At 39.0% G+C, this 16,627-nt stretch overlaps 1 protein-coding gene across 1 annotated transcript; it reads left to right on the top strand.

Moving 5' to 3' along the window:
* Positions 1-1,255: 1,255 nt before the first annotated feature.
* On the top strand, positions 1,256-12,651 carry cdx1b (caudal type homeobox 1 b). Its single transcript, XM_053649563.1, has 3 exons — positions 1,256-2,163; positions 11,398-11,546; positions 12,084-12,651. Exons 1-3 carry the CDS (start codon positions 1,716-1,718, stop codon positions 12,255-12,257), a joined length of 771 nt encoding a protein of 256 aa, XP_053505538.1. The 5' UTR covers positions 1,256-1,715; the 3' UTR covers positions 12,258-12,651.
* Positions 12,652-16,627: the final 3,976 nt, after the last annotated feature.

Below are 16,627 nucleotides of genomic sequence, written 5' to 3'. Positions count from 1 at the left end.
TTCTATCACAATTTTTCTCTCTTTCTTTCTTTTTCTTCTCGTTTTATTTCTTTCTTTCACAACAGTGATTTCCAGAAAGATTTAAAAGATTTTATAAAACCCCTACAGTTAGCTAATAAAGACGCTACGGTGTGTTTCTGAGCTCCCCACTGACGGCGTGTTATTTACTCCTTCCATCATGTCCCCAAACATGATGAAGAGAGACATCTAAATGGTGTGTGTGCTTCACATTGCCCTCTACTGCTCACTCCGTGTAACTGCTCACACACAGTTACTACACCAACACCTTACTGCTGTATTTTAGTTGTATTTAGAGTGTGCCTCGCATTAGAACTACGAATATGTCCACAATAAATAAATAAATGAAATTATGAGAATCCAAATGACATTACAGTGCACACACTGCATTTTATTTCTTTTACTTTCTTTTACTTTTTACTAAATAACTTTTAGTATGAGTCTGAAAATATGGATTCTAACATTTTGTATAATTAAACAAACACTCATCATTATCATGGATAATGTGATTATTTGGTGATTATGTAATAAAGAAGAGTAAAAAATCATTGTCAAAATTGTGTTTATAAGAAATTCAGCACTAAACACCTGATCACTTTGTAGTTTAAACAAGAGGAAGATTATTTATTAACGGCTTTAAATGATCAGCACTCGTGTGTGTGTGTGTGTGTGTGTGTGTGTGTGTGTGTGTGTGTGTGTGTGCGTGTGTGTGTGTGTTCAATTTTAAAAATATTTCATTAAACATTTGAAAATATTATACAATAAAAACACTTGACAAATTAACATTAACATAACATATTGAGGGCTATTCTTCTTCTTCTTCTTCTTATTATTATTATTATTATTGAAGTACTTTAATAATAGTACAATTGTGTGTGTGTGTGTGTGTGTGTGTGTGTGTGTGTGTGAAAGAGGAAGAAAAGCACACTGATAGGAACAATGTATTAAACACACACACACACACACACACACACACACACACACACACACATGCACACTCACAGTGTGTCTGTTTATATGAACACTGGATGTGATAATGGAGTTTATTCCACACAGCTGGTGTTTAGAGTTAATTCAGTTTTAATTCTATAGTAAATGTTTAAAATTCATACACTGGGTTTAAACCGGATTAAAATCTCATTTTAAAAAGTTTCACCTTTAAAGTAAAGTTGATGATGTTTATTTGCTTAGAATGATTTAAAAATAATTAATCTCTGAACTTTCTTTTAATCACAGGTTTATATTTTATTCTCCGATTTGTTAAACTGTTTAAAATGAAGTTCATCGTCATATTCTACACTCTCTCTCGCTTTCTCTCTCTCTCTCTCTCTCTCTCTCTCTCTCACACACACACACACACACACACACACACACACACACACACACAGTGTAAGGTGTATAAGGTTGAAGAGGAACGGTTTTCTCCATTGAGAGGCTTTTTAGGGCTGCGTCCTGAATGAAGGCCATGTAGGAGGTGAGGGAGGGCACAGGAGCTGATTAAGGCTCGTAAAAATTACGTCACCTGGCAGTGTGTGTGTGTGTGTGTGTGTGTGTGCGTGTGTGTGTGTGTGTGTGTGTGTGTGTGTGAGTGTCAGGTGCTTCAGTTGGAGGTGAAGCTTCATCCCTGCAGTGACAGGATCAGTGTGTGTGTGTGTGTGATGAGTATTTAGTCAGGAAAAGAGAAGAACTAAGTGAATATGTATGTGAGTTACCTGTTAGATAAGGAGAGCGGGATGTACCCCAATGCCGTGCGGCACCCGAGCCTCAACCTGAACCCTCAGAACTTCGTCCCTGCCACTCCTCAGTACACGGATTTTACCGGATATCACCATCATCATCACCATCATCACGTCCCCGGCTTTAATGACGCTAACCAGACGAGTTCTGCATATCCTGCTCCTCCTGCTCCCACTCGGGAAGACTGGACCCCTTACGGCCCCTCAGCTGCCCCGAACCCGTCCTCCAACCCAGGACAGATCGGCTTCGGGCCGCCCGACTTCCCTCCATCCAACCTGCAGCCTTCGACTCTTCTTCATCCCTCCATCAGCTCAACATCATCATCAGTCGCTCCACTCTCACCTGGCGAGCAGCGCAGGAACCCATACGAGTGGATGCGCCGGAGCACTGCACCACCCGTCAACCCGGGTACGAGTGTGTGGGGGGAGGGGTTCTGATCAAATCATTTATTATACACAAACAAATTCATTCATCAATAAGGTCTTCATATATATACATCTACATATACTGCATGGTTGTGATTGGTAAAACAATGAACCTGTATTTTGCTCTTATTTACATCCTAAACATTTTGTCAAAGTTGAAAGTTATAAAGTTTATACATAGTAGAAAATAGAGAATACTTATACTACATATAAGTAGTAGATAAAGTGCATATAAATACAATACATAAATTATAGAACTTATTTACATTATTGCACTTTTTGTTTGAGGTGAAAAGTTGTACAAAATTATAAATAAATATTATATGAAATAAAAAGTAGAAAAAATTATCCTGTAGTCATGTTGATTAAAGGAGAAAGAAAACAAATAAACTGTGCGTGAAATATCGAGCTTATTTACATTATTAGACATTTTGGATGAGGTGTAAAGTTAAACTAAAACTGGAGCAAATCTGCAATCTTGAAAATAGAAAAAAGTAAAATGTAAATAAACAAAAATAAAATAATAAAAGAGAGAAAATGATGAAAACTATGAACACATAATTAAAGTTGAAACTGTTAAAGAGAGGTTACGCTGTGTGAACTATCAGGACGGATTAATGACCAAGTAGAGCTACAATAACACAACACTTGTTTACAGATGTGTGTTAACAGATGTGTGTTTACAGATGTGTGCTTTACATAAACTATCATTAAACATGATGGTGTAACGTTTATGTGGAGGCTGTAAAGAACACGTGAGAAAATAAACTGTCATTAGTTTCTAGCAAAAATAAAATACAAATATAGCTTAATAAACTGAAATAATTCATTAATAACTAAATTAACATTTTTATCTTAATTAATATATATGTGAGAAAGGTTTCACTGAGACGATTTGATATTAGAACGCTAGCATTTTGGAGAGTATTTAGCTTGTTCTATGGATTTCCTTTAATGAAGCTAGAGACATGTCATATTTATGCATTAATTATTTTCTGCTAAATGAAATAGAGTTCATAAAAAAGACGTAAACAAGAGGATAAATAAATGTTTTGTAGGAAAATTAATGAACTCTGATGTGAAAAAAGTGAGATGAGTAAGAGCTTAGAATGTTTTATTATCGTTATTTTGATGGATTATTATCATTTCAGAACAGCAACCTTTTATGAGAACAAACAAACAAACAAACAAATAAATAAATAAATCCTTATGTGACAATTTAAAATATCATTAAAGATAATAAAGGACGATAAAGTTACAGAGCTGAGGTGTAAGTTTATTACTGTGTGCCTGTTAAAGAATGAAGTTTACAACTTTCAGAAGAGACATAACATAAATAAATGAATAACTAATGAATAATAAAGTAAAATAAATAAATATTGATTGCTTAAAAAAAAGGACAATTCTTTAGAATGTAGTTAAAATACACGGATATTAATAATAGATCTGCTAACAGGCGTAAGAACTTGTGTAAGAACTTTAAATGATCATTAAATCAAATTCCGTTTTTGTCTGTGAAGTTAGAGCTTTAAAAACTTTTATTTATTTAATTCATTATAATTCTTTTATTTTAAAGTTCATGTCACCTGAGGTGACTTCTTCTGTCTTTGTCTTACAAAAGGCTGCTGTTAATTTCTCATAATGCAGGCACGCACATACACACACACATACACACACACACACACACACACACACACACACATACACACACGCACACACACACACACACACACTCTCTCTCACACACACACATATACACACGCACACACACACACACACACACTCTCACACACACATTCTCTCTCACACACTCTCTCTCACACACACACACACACATACATACACACACACACACTCTCTCTCACACACACACACATACACACACACACACACACGCTCTCTCTCTCAAACACACACACACACACATACATGCACACACACACACACACTCTCTCTCTCTCACACACACACACACACATACATACATGCGCACACACACACACACACACACACTCTCTCACACACACACATATACACACGCACACACACACACACACTCTCTCTCACACACACTCTCTCTTACACACACACACACATACATACACACACACACTCTGTCTCACACACACTCTCTCTTACACACACACACACATACATACACACACACACACTCTCTCTCTCACACACACACATACACACACACACACACACTCTCTCTCTCACACACACACACACACACACACACACACACACACACACACATACACACACACACACTTACACACACACACACATACATGCATGCACACACACACACACACACACACACACATACACGCACACACACATACACATACACACACACACACACACACACATACATACACATACACATGCACACACGTGCCCACACACACACACACACACAGAAACACACACACACGTGCACACACACACTCACACCGACACACACTCACACCCACACACACACACTCACTCACACTCATTCACACTCACACTCTCACACACACACACACACACACACACACACACACACTCACTCACACACAGGAGACAAATGTGTTATGAAATAGGTGTGTTGTTGCCTGGGAAAACTCTCACAAAGCCACATTTTCACATTTTCCATGAAAAATCTATCAGTGGTTTTGAAAACATTTTCCTGAAGTGAAATATCTTTCCTGATGTTTTTTTTTTTTTTTTTTTTTTTTTTTTACATTTCCATTTAAAGTTAAAGTTAAAGTAAATATAAAGATAAAGTTCTTTAGCAAAATATAACATTTAAAGACTTCATTCCACTTCTGCTGAAAGACACCGAAACACAGACTGTCTAAAATCATCTGCTATTTACTGATCAAATATGCATTTAATTGAATATTTACTACACACTGATCCAGATTTCAGAAGCCACGCCCATCCTCATTTCGTATTTATTCATAACGTTGTCTTTTCAATATAAAAAGCATGAACACTATTTTGAGGTGATTTAAAACCATTATATATGCAGTAGTTACATCCTAATCTTTTTTCTCTTAGCTTTAACGATCTTAATATGATTTCCAAATGATCCTGAGATAATACCAGGTTATCACAAGCCCTGCCCCTCTTTATATTTCTAATGTAATCTGCATATGGAAAAAATGACCCTTTATAGTCTTTATAGGTTCATGATGGGAAACGTGTGATCAATTTGATCTCTGTAGAAATGATCTCTGTTCACACTAATATTGGTGGAGAGCTGATCTGACTTTTTATTCGCTCATTTAAAGATTTTAAAGCTTTGTGATGTCGCGTGTGTAAGCGGAGTGTGTAATCGGAGTGTGTTTAAGTGGAGTGTGTAAGTGGAGTGTGTAAGTGGAGTGTGTAAGCGGAGTGTGTAAGCGGAGTGTGTAAGCAGTGTGTGTAAGCGGAGTGTGTAATCGGAGTGTGTTTAAGTGGAGTGTGTAAGTGGAGTGTGTAAGTGGAGTGTGTAAGCGGAGTGTGTAAGCGGAGTGTGTAAGCAGTGTGTGTAAGCGGAGTGTGTAAGCGGTGTGTTTAAGTGAAGTGTGTAAGTGGAGTGTGTAAGCGGTGTGTGTAAGCGGAGTGTGTAAGTGGAGTGTGTAAGCGGAGTGTGTAAGCAGTGTGTGTAAGCAGTGTGTGTAAGCGGTGTGTAAGCAGAGTGTGTAAGCGGAGTGTGTTTAAGTGGAGTGTGTAAGCGGAGTGTGTAAGTGGAGTGTGTAAGCAGTGTGTGTAAGCAGTGTGTGTAAGCGGTGTCTGTAAGCAGAGTGTGTAAGCGGAGTGTGTTTAAGTGGAGTGTGTAAGCGGAGTGTGAAAGCGGAGTGTGTAAGCGGAGTGTGTAAGCGGAGTGTGAAAGTGGAGTGTGTAAGCGGAGTGTGTAAGCGGAGTGTGTTTAAGTGGAGTGTGTAAGCGGAGTGTGTTTAAGTGGAGTGTGTAAGTGGAGTGTGTAAGCGGAGTGTGTTTAAGTGGAGTGTGTAAGCGGAGTGTGTTTAAGTGGTGTGTGTAAGCGGAGTGTGTAAGCGGAGTGTATTTAAGTGGTGTGTGTAAGCGGAGTGTGTTTAAGTGGAGTGTGTAAGCGGAGTGTGTTTAAGTGGAGTGTGTAAGCAGAGTGTGTTTAAGTGGAGTGTGTAAGCGGAGTGTGTTTCAGTGGTGTGTGTAAGCGTAGTGTGTTTAAGTGGTGTGTGTAAGCGGAGTGTGTTTAAGTGGTGTGTGTAAGCGGAGTGTGTTTAAGTGGTGTGTGTAAGCGGAGTGTGTAAGCGGAGTGTGTAAGCGGAGTGTGTTTAAGTGGTGTGTGTAAGTGGAGTGTGTAAGCGGAGTGTGTTTAAGTGGAGTGTGTAAGCGGAGTGTGTAAGCGGAGTGTGTTTAAGTGGTGTGTGTAAGTGGAGTGTGTAAGCGGAGTGTGTAAGCGGAGTGTGTTTAAGTGGAGTGTGTAAGCGGAGTGTGTTTAAGTGGAGTGTGTAAGTGGAGTGTGTAAGCGGAGTGTGTTTAAGTGGAGTGTGTAAGCGGAGTGTGTTTAAGTGGTGTGTGTAAGCGGAGTGTGTAAGCGGAGTGTATTTAAGTGGTGTGTGTAAGCGGAGTGTGTTTAAGTGGAGTGTGTAAGCGGAGTGTGTTTAAGTGGAGTGTGTAAGCAGAGTGTGTTTAAGTGGAGTGTGTAAGCGGAGTGTGTTTCAGTGGTGTGTGTAAGCGTAGTGTGTTTAAGTGGTGTGTGTAAGCGGAGTGTGTTTAAGTGGTGTGTGTAAGCGGAGTGTGTTTAAGTGGTGTGTGTAAGCGGAGTGTGTAAGCGGAGTGTGTAAGCGGAGTGTGTTTAAGTGGTGTGTGTAAGTGGAGTGTGTAAGCGGAGTGTGTTTAAGTGGAGTGTGTAAGCGGAGTGTGTAAGCGGAGTGTGTTTAAGTGGTGTGTGTAAGTGGAGTGTGTAAGCGGAGTGTGTAAGCGGAGTGTGTTTAAGTGGTGTGTGTAAGCGGAGTGTGTAAGCGGAGTGTGTTTAAGTGGTGTGTGTAAGTGGAGTGTGTAAGCGGAGTGTGTTTAAGTGGAGTGTGTAAGCGGAGTGTGTTTAAGTGGAGTGTGTAAGCGGAGTGTGTTTAAGTGGTGTGTGTAAGCGGAGTGTGTAAGCGCTCTTCTCTGTTTTCATGAGGATGTGACGGAGCAGGAGCATGCCGCAGTGTGCAGATTAAAGTACAGATACACATCCTACACTGTAGAATTAACATAAAGAGTTTATTTTAAGTTTTTAAGCAGAGTGTGTAAGTGGTGTGTGTAAGCGGTGTGTGTGTAAGCGGAGTGTGTAAGCGGTGTGTGTGTAAGCGGTGTGTGTAAGCGGAGTGTGTTTAAGTGGTGTGTGTAAGCGGAGAGTGTAAGCGGAGTGTGTTTAAGTGGTGTGTGTAAGCGGAGTGTGTAAGCGGAGTGTGTAAGCGGAGTGTGTAAGCGGTGTGTGTGTAAGCCGAGTGTGTAAGCGGTGTGTTAGCGGAGTGTGTAAGCGGAGTGTGTAAGCGGAGTGTGTAAGTGGAGTGTGTGTAAGCGGAGTGTGTTTAAGTGGAGTGTGTAAGCGGAGTGTGTTTAAGTGGTGTGTGTAAGCGGAGTGTGTTTAAGTGGTGTGTGTAAGCGGTGTGTGTAAGTGGAGTGTGTGTAGGCGGAGTGTGTAAGCGGAGTGTGTTTAAGCGGAGTGTGTAAGCGGAGTGTATAAGCGGTGTGTGTAAGCGGAGTGTGTGTAAGTGGAGTGTGTAAGCGGTGTGTGTAAGCGGAGTGTGTAAGCGGAGTGTGTTTAAGTGGTGTGTGTAAGCGGAGTGTGTTTAAGTGGTGTGTGTAAGCGGAGTGTGTTTAAGTGGTGTGTGTAAGCGGAGTGTGTAAGTGGAGTGTGTTTAAGTGGAGTGTGTAAGCGGAGTGTGTTTAAGTGGTGTGTGTAAGTGGAGTGTGTAAGCGGAGTGTGTTTAAGTGGTGTGTGTAAGTGGAGTGTGTAAGCGGAGTGTGTTTAAGTGGAGTGTGTAAGCGGAGTGTGTTTAAGTGGAGTGTGTAAGCGGAGTGTGTTTAAGTGGTGTGTGTAAGTGGAGTGTGTAAGTGGTGTGTGTAAGCGGAGTGTGTTTAAGTGGTGTGTGTAAGCGGAGTGTGTTTAAGTGGAGTGTGTAAGTGGAGTGTGTAAGCGGAGTGTGTAAGCGGAGTGTGTTTAAGTGGAGTGTGTAAGCGGAGTGTGTTTAAGTGGTGTGTGTAAGCGGAGTGTGTTTAAGTGGAGTGTGTAAGCGGAGTGTGTAAGTGGAGTGTGTAAGCGGAGTGTGTAAGCAGAGTGTGTTTAAGTGGAGTGTGTAAGTGGAGTGTGTTTAAGTGGTGTGTGTAAGTGGAGTGTGTTTAAGTGGTGTGTGTAAGCGGAGTGTGTAAGCGGAGCGTGTAAGCGGAGTGTGTTTAAGTGGAGTGTGTAAGCGGAGTGTGTTTAAGTGGAGTTTGTAAGTAGAGTGTGTTTACGTGGAGTGTGTAAGCGGAGTGTGTGTAAGTGGAGTGTGTAAGCGGAGTGTGTTTAAGTGGTGTGTGTAAGCGGAGTGTGTTTAAGTGGAGTGTGTAAGCGGAGTGTGTTTAAGTGGTGTGTGTAAGCGGAGTGTGTTTAAGTGGTGTGTGTAAGCGGAGTGTGTAAGCGGAGTGTGTGTAAGTGGAGTGTGTAAGCGGAGTGTGTTTAAGTGGAGTGTGTAAGCGGAGTGTGTTTAAGTGGTGTGTGTAAGCGGAGTGTGTTTAAGTGGAGTGTGTAAGCGGAGTGTGTAAGTGGAGTGTGTAAGCAGAGTGTGTAAGCAGAGTGTGTTTAAGTGGAGTGTGTAAGTGGAGTGTGTTTAAGTGGTGTGTGTAAGTGGAGTGTGTAAGCGGAGCGTGTAAGCGGAGTGTGTTTAAGTGGAGTGTGTAAGCGGAGTGTGTTTAAGTGGAGTTTGTAAGTAGAGTGTGTTTACGTGGAGTGTGTAAGCGGAGTGTGTGTAAGTGGAGTGTGTAAGCGGAGTGTGTAAGCGGAGTGTGTTTAAGTGGAGTGTGTAAGTGGAGTGTGTTTAAGTGGTGTGTGTAAGAGGAGTGTGTTTAAGTGGTGTGTGTAAACGCATCTGAACTTTTCTCAAAAGAAAAACATCTCACTTTAAACCTCGCCGTAAATGTTTCAAACCTGAAACATCTCATTTTATCACTCAACTTCTACTATCTCACTATCCCAACTATCTCACTATCTCAACTATCCCAACTATCTCACTATCTCAACTATCTCACTATCTCAACTATCTCACTATCCCAACTATCTCACTATCTCAACTATCTCACTATCTCACTATCCCAACTATCTCACTATCTCAACTATCTCAACTATCTCACTATCCCAACTATCTCACTATCTCCACTATATCACTATCTCAACTATCTCACTATCTCAACTATCTCACTATCTCACTATCCCAACTATCTCACTATCTCAACTATCTCACTATCTCAACTATCTCAACTATCTCACTATCCCAACTATCTCACTATCTCACTATCTCAACTATCTCACAATCTCAACTATCTCAAATATCTCATGATCTCAACTATCTCAAATATCTCAACTATCTCACTATCTCAACTCTCTCACGATCTCAACTATCTCAACTATCTCACTATCTCAATTATCTCAACTATCTCAGTTTAAACCTCAATCATCCGACTTTAACCCAAACATCTCACTTTAATATCAGATTTTAAACATAAAATCATTTACATCTAAAAATATTTTTATTTTAACAATGATGCTGATTATATTAACACCACAATGTACAGTTTAGATTAGACTAAATACCAGACACATAAACACACACACACACACACACACACACACTGTGCTGTATTATTAAATAGACTTTATAAAACATTATATATAGTGTTAATTAACCGAGGAATGACTCGAGCTTGTCTCTCTCTCTGTCTCTCTCTCTGTCTTTCTCTCTCTCTCTCAGATGGACATATTGCGTCTCGAGGAGCGACTCATTTGTGTAAACAGTTAAATTAGTAAAGATAGCTCATCACAACCGGCGCCCGGCTGAATGAATGTTAACTCGAGAGATTAAGAGTACTAATGAGTGTTTCCCCTAATGGCCTCCTGACACACACACACACACGCTTATACCTTAATGTTTAACTCGGCGGCTGCTTTAGCACTTAAAACTCTGACAGGATAAATGGAGTTTGATATACGGCACTAATTAAAGAGACGCTTCATGTGTGTGCTTTTAATTACAGGTTTGATAAATTAGAGCTAAAAACATGCTGCAGTATGGCACTGTTTTTACATTCACACTTCATCTTATCCACAGCAACTTACAAGTGAAGCAGAATTTAAAACAAGGACACAGACAGACAGTCAGACGTGTAAAAACATACTGACTTATTATATAAAGTAAACTTAAGTGGAAAATTTTAGAACAAAGTTGTGGAAATAAAATGTCACTTTCCTAATTGTGTCTTTTACTGTTATTTTAATTCATTGTCAGTTTGTTTATGAGTGTGGGGAATGAACATGTAGAATCTCTGCTGTTTATAAAAAGATAATTTTTTTCTCATCGTCTCACTAAAAACTTAATTTAATGCAAAAGCTAAACATAAACCATCTGATTTAAAAACTACATAATTTTATTTGAAACTAATTCACTTTACAACTAAAACTAAACACCTGGTTACAGCCACTAAACCAAAACAATTCAACATCTGAACTTCACGTTAAAATCATTTCACTTTGAAAGTTACCGAAAATATATCACAGTTTTATATCAGAAATGTCTCTTTTCAGCACTCAAACGATCCTAATTTAAACCTATATCTAAATTCAACTTAAACCTAAACATTTCAAAGTCCAAAATTAAACCTAAAAATAATATGAACTCTAAATATTTAAACTGATAATGAATCTGAGCTTTAAACTTAAAACTAAACTGTCTGACTTCAGATCTAATATTAGCCTGAATTTTTAAACGTAAAACGAGTCCAATTTTAAAAATAAAGCAAAGTCTAATCAGTCAGGTTCGAACTTCTTTTTAAACCATCACACTTTAACAACTACTCCTAAACTAGTTCATAAACTAGATCCTAAACTCGATCCTAAACTCGATCCTAAACTCATTCCTAAACTCGTTCCTAAAATCGATCCTAAACTTGATCCTAAACAATCTGATTTTTAAACTGACTCATTTTTTTCTCTTTTCTCTCATTCTATGTTCAGGAGGAAAGACCAGGACGAAGGATAAGTATCGCGTGGTGTACACTGATCATCAGCGTCTGGAGCTGGAGAAGGAGTTCCACTACAGCCGCTACATCACCATCAGGAGGAAGGCAGAGCTTGCCACGGCCCTCAGTCTATCAGAGAGACAGGTTCTTTAAACAATTAAAAATTATTAAATTCATCCTGATGCTAATTAGTGTGGTGTACACTACTGAGCACACTATGTGTTATTAGTGTGTTATTAGTGTAACCATGTGACTGTGTGTGTGCCGTGCGTAATAATCATAATCATAATCATAATGAATATTATAGGTTTAAAGACAAAATAAAATAAGAATAAGTGAAAAAATTTAGCTAAAAATACTAAAGAAAGAAACTGGGCTGAAAAAATAAACAAAAAGGCTCAAGTTGAAAAGGTAAAGAAAGAATACGAGAAAAATAAAAGCATACAAGGATGAAATAATAATAATAATAATAATGATAATAATAATAATAATAATAATAATAATAATCGATTAATTGATTGAGTATGTAAGTAAACGAATAAACATGGCAACGCATTACTTAGAAGAAAATTATACATGCATGACAGGTCAGAGTAGTCTGGTGTCTACAGATGTTTCTCACCTCCATCTATCATACACATTATTCTTAAGTTTTTTCTTTTATCTTATTTTGTGTTTTAGGTGAAAATTTGGTTTCAGAACCGACGTGCCAAAGAGAGAAAAATTAACAAAAAGAAACAGCAGCAGCCACAGGCTTCCACCACCACGCCAACTCCTCCGGGCTCCAACATCACCAGCAGCAGCGCAGGTCTGGTCTCATCCTCCATGCCCATGACCATTAAAGAAGAGTACTGAGAAAAAAACAACCCACCGTACACATCTGTAATATTCATAATAACAATGATATTCAATATTCACAGAATTCTCACTTGTTGAGTCATTCTGGACAGTGGAAAACTCCAACGCATGTTTCTGCGCTTTATAAAACAGAAATACAATAACTCACTGCTGTGCTTTTAGAAGGAAAACTTTTACTATTCATAAAACAGTCATTAAAAATTTCTTTGGTCATGTTTGTTTCTGCTGTTAAAACTACATTCGTTTTGCTGATTCCACGACCTGAAATATTTGTAAATGCTTTCGATTCAAATGTTAAAACCCCAATAAGTGTATATTTTAAATATAATTTGTATTAAAAGCTTCATTTGTGAAACCTGTTTTGTTTTATTCATACATTTCCACAAGGCACTGAAGCTCCTACAGTTCTAGGTTAATCCATACTGAACTTCCGGAAAATAACATAACAAACTGATCGGGTCAAATATGAAATACGGGGCCCAAGAAAACAGGGTATGAACATGAGAAAATGGGAGGAGGAAGAAGTCTTGCTGGAGTTCCTGCTTAAACACAGAAGAGTTATAAAGACAGTGTTTATGCTAATGACACTAGTGTACAAACTAGCCAACAAGTTCAAACAATGATCAAGGGAGAGGTCAAAGATGAGTTGTAACTGGAACTGAGGAACATTCTGTAACATCAAATTCAGGTACGAAAATGACCAAACAGACCAGATCATTCGTTTATTCATTTTCAGTAAGTGCTTCATTCTGGTCAAGGTTAAGGTGGATCTGCAGCCAGTCCTGGGAACACCTGGCATGAGGAGGACCATCCACACCCTGGATGTATTGTAGAGCACCATGCGTACACACATTCACATGTAGGGGTAGTTTTAGCCTAGCCAATTCACCTATTGGCATGTTTTTGGAAAGAACCCAGAGAACTCAGTCAAACACTGGGAGAACATACTCAGCTCAGGATCGAACCTGAGACCCTGAAGATGTCAAAGCCAACCCAAAATCTGAGGCGCCGGTGGGGGCGGCACCGAGTGTCCTGATTGACAGAAGACCTAGAAGAACCCACTTCCGAGGAATGCTATTTGTTTGGTGTAGGTGGGTAGGATTCACACAGGATTAACCTGTGAAAGGGGCCAGAATTCCTCCTGGTGACCCTGATACGTGTTATTAGCACCGCTGGAAGAATTGTTCACAGCAGGAAATACCAGGTCAGTGGTCAGGGGACTTGAGAACCTGCAGAAGTCCTGGAAGTGGTTGAGATTAAGAGGTAGGGGAGATAATAATATATAAAAGGCATGGGACCAGAATGCTAAGCTAGGGTGAATAATGGCTTAGTAAAACCCTGCCTCAGGTTTATTAGCAGGACGAGTCTGTGCTGGAGACTGGAGAAGCTCAGGGCAGGGATGAGTTCAGTCAGGAGCTGAAGCATCACAAACACCAAGATGTGCATAGATAGTCAAAAACCAGGACAAGAAAACACTGGACTGGTTTAATTCCCCCTCAAGTATTTAAAGTTGGTGTGTGTGTGTGTGTGTGTGTGTGTGTGTGTGAACAGGATTCACAGGGCTGTGTTTTAACTGTTTACTCAGTGTAACGAGACGGCTGGATAAGAGATGATTGCACGCTGGGAGTCCCTCTCCACTCGTCCTTATCAGGGAGGGATGGAGAGATGAAGAGATGCAGCGGCCATGTTTACTAACGTTTACCAACCACGCTAACAAAGTCAGGGCGCGGCGGCCAAAGGGCAAAGCCATTGCAGTGCATGAGCAAACACAACATATGTGAGGCCAAGCAGATCATCGACTGACGTTCATAGGTTTTAAACTGGACCAACACTAGCTCGCTCGCTTTTAAAGTTTACTTTCAATGCAGAAATACCTGATATGATTAATTCACTTTTCTTTTTGGCCCTATATTAGTGCAAAAGATGACTTAACCCCGTAAAGTTCCTTGATGGTTTCATTATTCAGTTATTCATCTGGAAGAATGGTAAATAAGTGCTATAAATCCAGAACTTCATTAAGACTAATAAAATTAAACATGTGTCTCGGTCTCATGATTATATCCTAAACTCACTGGCTATAAATGTTATACAACCAGGCTGAAGAGGCGTGAAAGTGAGAATGGGTCACCGAATCGTGGTGACCAACAGGCTGAATTTATCAAGAGATAAGACTACACACATACACACACACACAGACACACACACACACACACACAATAACACTTTTGTCCTGGCCGGGTGAGTTAGTGAGTGGAAAAAGTCTGTCAAGAATTTTAAACCCAGTAGAGGAAATGATCTGGTCATGACTTTGCAGTGTGACTGAAGAATGTGGCAATATTTCTGAGAAAAACACACTTCCTGTATCCAGCTACGTCTTGTTTAAATGCCAGTAAATCGTAAATGACACTGCTGCTAACCTTTGATCACCAGAGAGAGAGAGAGAGAGAGATGCACTTCATGAGAAAGTAACTCCACATGACTTCATATGATGGGCTGTGATAATTTTGATAATTATACATTGATAATTATACATAATTATACAGACTGTGATAATTATACATTCTCTATCTGCATGTGTCATGCTCCAAATATCAGTATTCTGGTATTCACACCTGAAGTGGGTGTTGCCTAATCTGGAGGTGTTCTGTTCTTTCTTTCTTTCTTTCTTTCTTTCTTTCTTTCTTTCTTGTCAGCATAATTGTTCATAATTGGTCTCAACTATGTACATTTTTAATTTATTTATTTAAATCGATGAATCAAGGAAACAACAACAACAACAAAAATTGTCGCACCTCCTATTTATATCTGTATTCCTATCTGTTTATAGCACAGTAACTCTTTGTATTAATTAAATCTCTAGAAAAACTATGTCTCATTTGAAATGATGCATAAATACAGCTCCGTATTTTGGTAAAGATGCAAATAAACAGCAAGTTAAGGTCTAATCTCAAAACGTGTCATTTTTCACAAAGACGCATGTTAATAGTACATACAGTCAATACGTGTGATTATTTTCTGTTCTTTTAGTGACAGTTTACAGAAATAGCATGCTATTTTTTTGATATGACAGTTTGCTTTTTAAAGAAACTTTAAACCACCGTGACGTTTCCAAAAGAAGGACTCTTGACTTGCAAGACAAGCTGCTGATCAGAAAAAAAGATTTGATGATAATATAATATTGAATATTATGATATTCAACTGATTATTGGTTATAACTGCGCTGAGGAAATTGATGGATCAAAGTATTTAAATTAAAGGCATTTCTACTCAAGTAAAATATATAGCTTTAACATATCTGTATAATGTTTATGCTACTACAATTAACTGAGTTCGTAAATGCTCATATTTCTATTAGATGAGTTTAACAAAAACCTGACATTATTGACCTGTTTACTTTTTCATTTCATTTACTTTTAATTCTGCCCTTAATTTAAATCCATCGATCCACTTTCATCATCGGCTGTGGTCTGAGTAAATCAGAAATAGATCAGAATTGCCTTTCAAGACACTGAAACGCTTGAATAACTTCTTTGAATAACATCCTTTTGTAAAGAACTGCACGAATACTGAAGCTACATTTTATATTCAGCAGGGTTTTATCGCTGCTCAGATTCTCATGAGCGATCTATTTTCAGTAAACACGATGTTAATTGTTAAAACAACAGGAGGCATTTGCTTCTTTCCCCAGTGGCTCGTAAAGTTTATTAGAGGGCTGCTGTCGTAAAACTGGCCTCACCACAGTAACACAAACACGCTCGGGGAAAGTCAATACAACAGGATCTAAACGGACGGACTTGTTAGAAGAAAACATTAGCGTCCTTCCATTTAACCGCTCAAACAAACATGAAAAAAAAACATCAAAAAACTTACATCATGTCAAGCTGGACATGATGGAAAATCTGGGATTTTTATCTCGGCAGCATTTTATCTATGGTTAAAGAGTTTTCAATCTATTAAATTAAATAAATGTGAAACTATATTGCTGAAGAAGTGAAGGATATACCACTATGTTTGTAATATAATCTAATCTCCAAACTGGTGTTAAATTGTGAATGTCGTGACTCCGACGCTGGCACGTGTGAGATCTGCTGCACTTCATGTCGATTACTGCTCAGTCCTCGTACCGAACAGTGTTTATGGGGCAGTTTTACCATAAACTCTCATTTACAATATACTAACTGCCCCCCTAATATCCTCTATATTGGTGAGATTTATTCTGAATAAACACTGAAGCTGTAAAGCAATAGCAATCAGAATGCAGTAGTCGTGTGGAAATTACAGACAGGTTGAAGAGGCCGTGGTGCGTTATGGCTTTTAATCTGGACCGCTGGAATCCGATCGTGGATAACGGAACACGCTCGGCCGTT

Source organism: Ictalurus furcatus, chromosome 18, assembly GCF_023375685.1.
Source record: "Ictalurus furcatus strain D&B chromosome 18, Billie_1.0, whole genome shotgun sequence".
NCBI classification, from domain to species: domain Eukaryota; kingdom Metazoa; phylum Chordata; class Actinopteri; order Siluriformes; family Ictaluridae; genus Ictalurus; species Ictalurus furcatus.
Note: the sequence above shows the minus strand (reverse complement) of the source record. Positions and strands in the feature narration are given on the sequence as shown.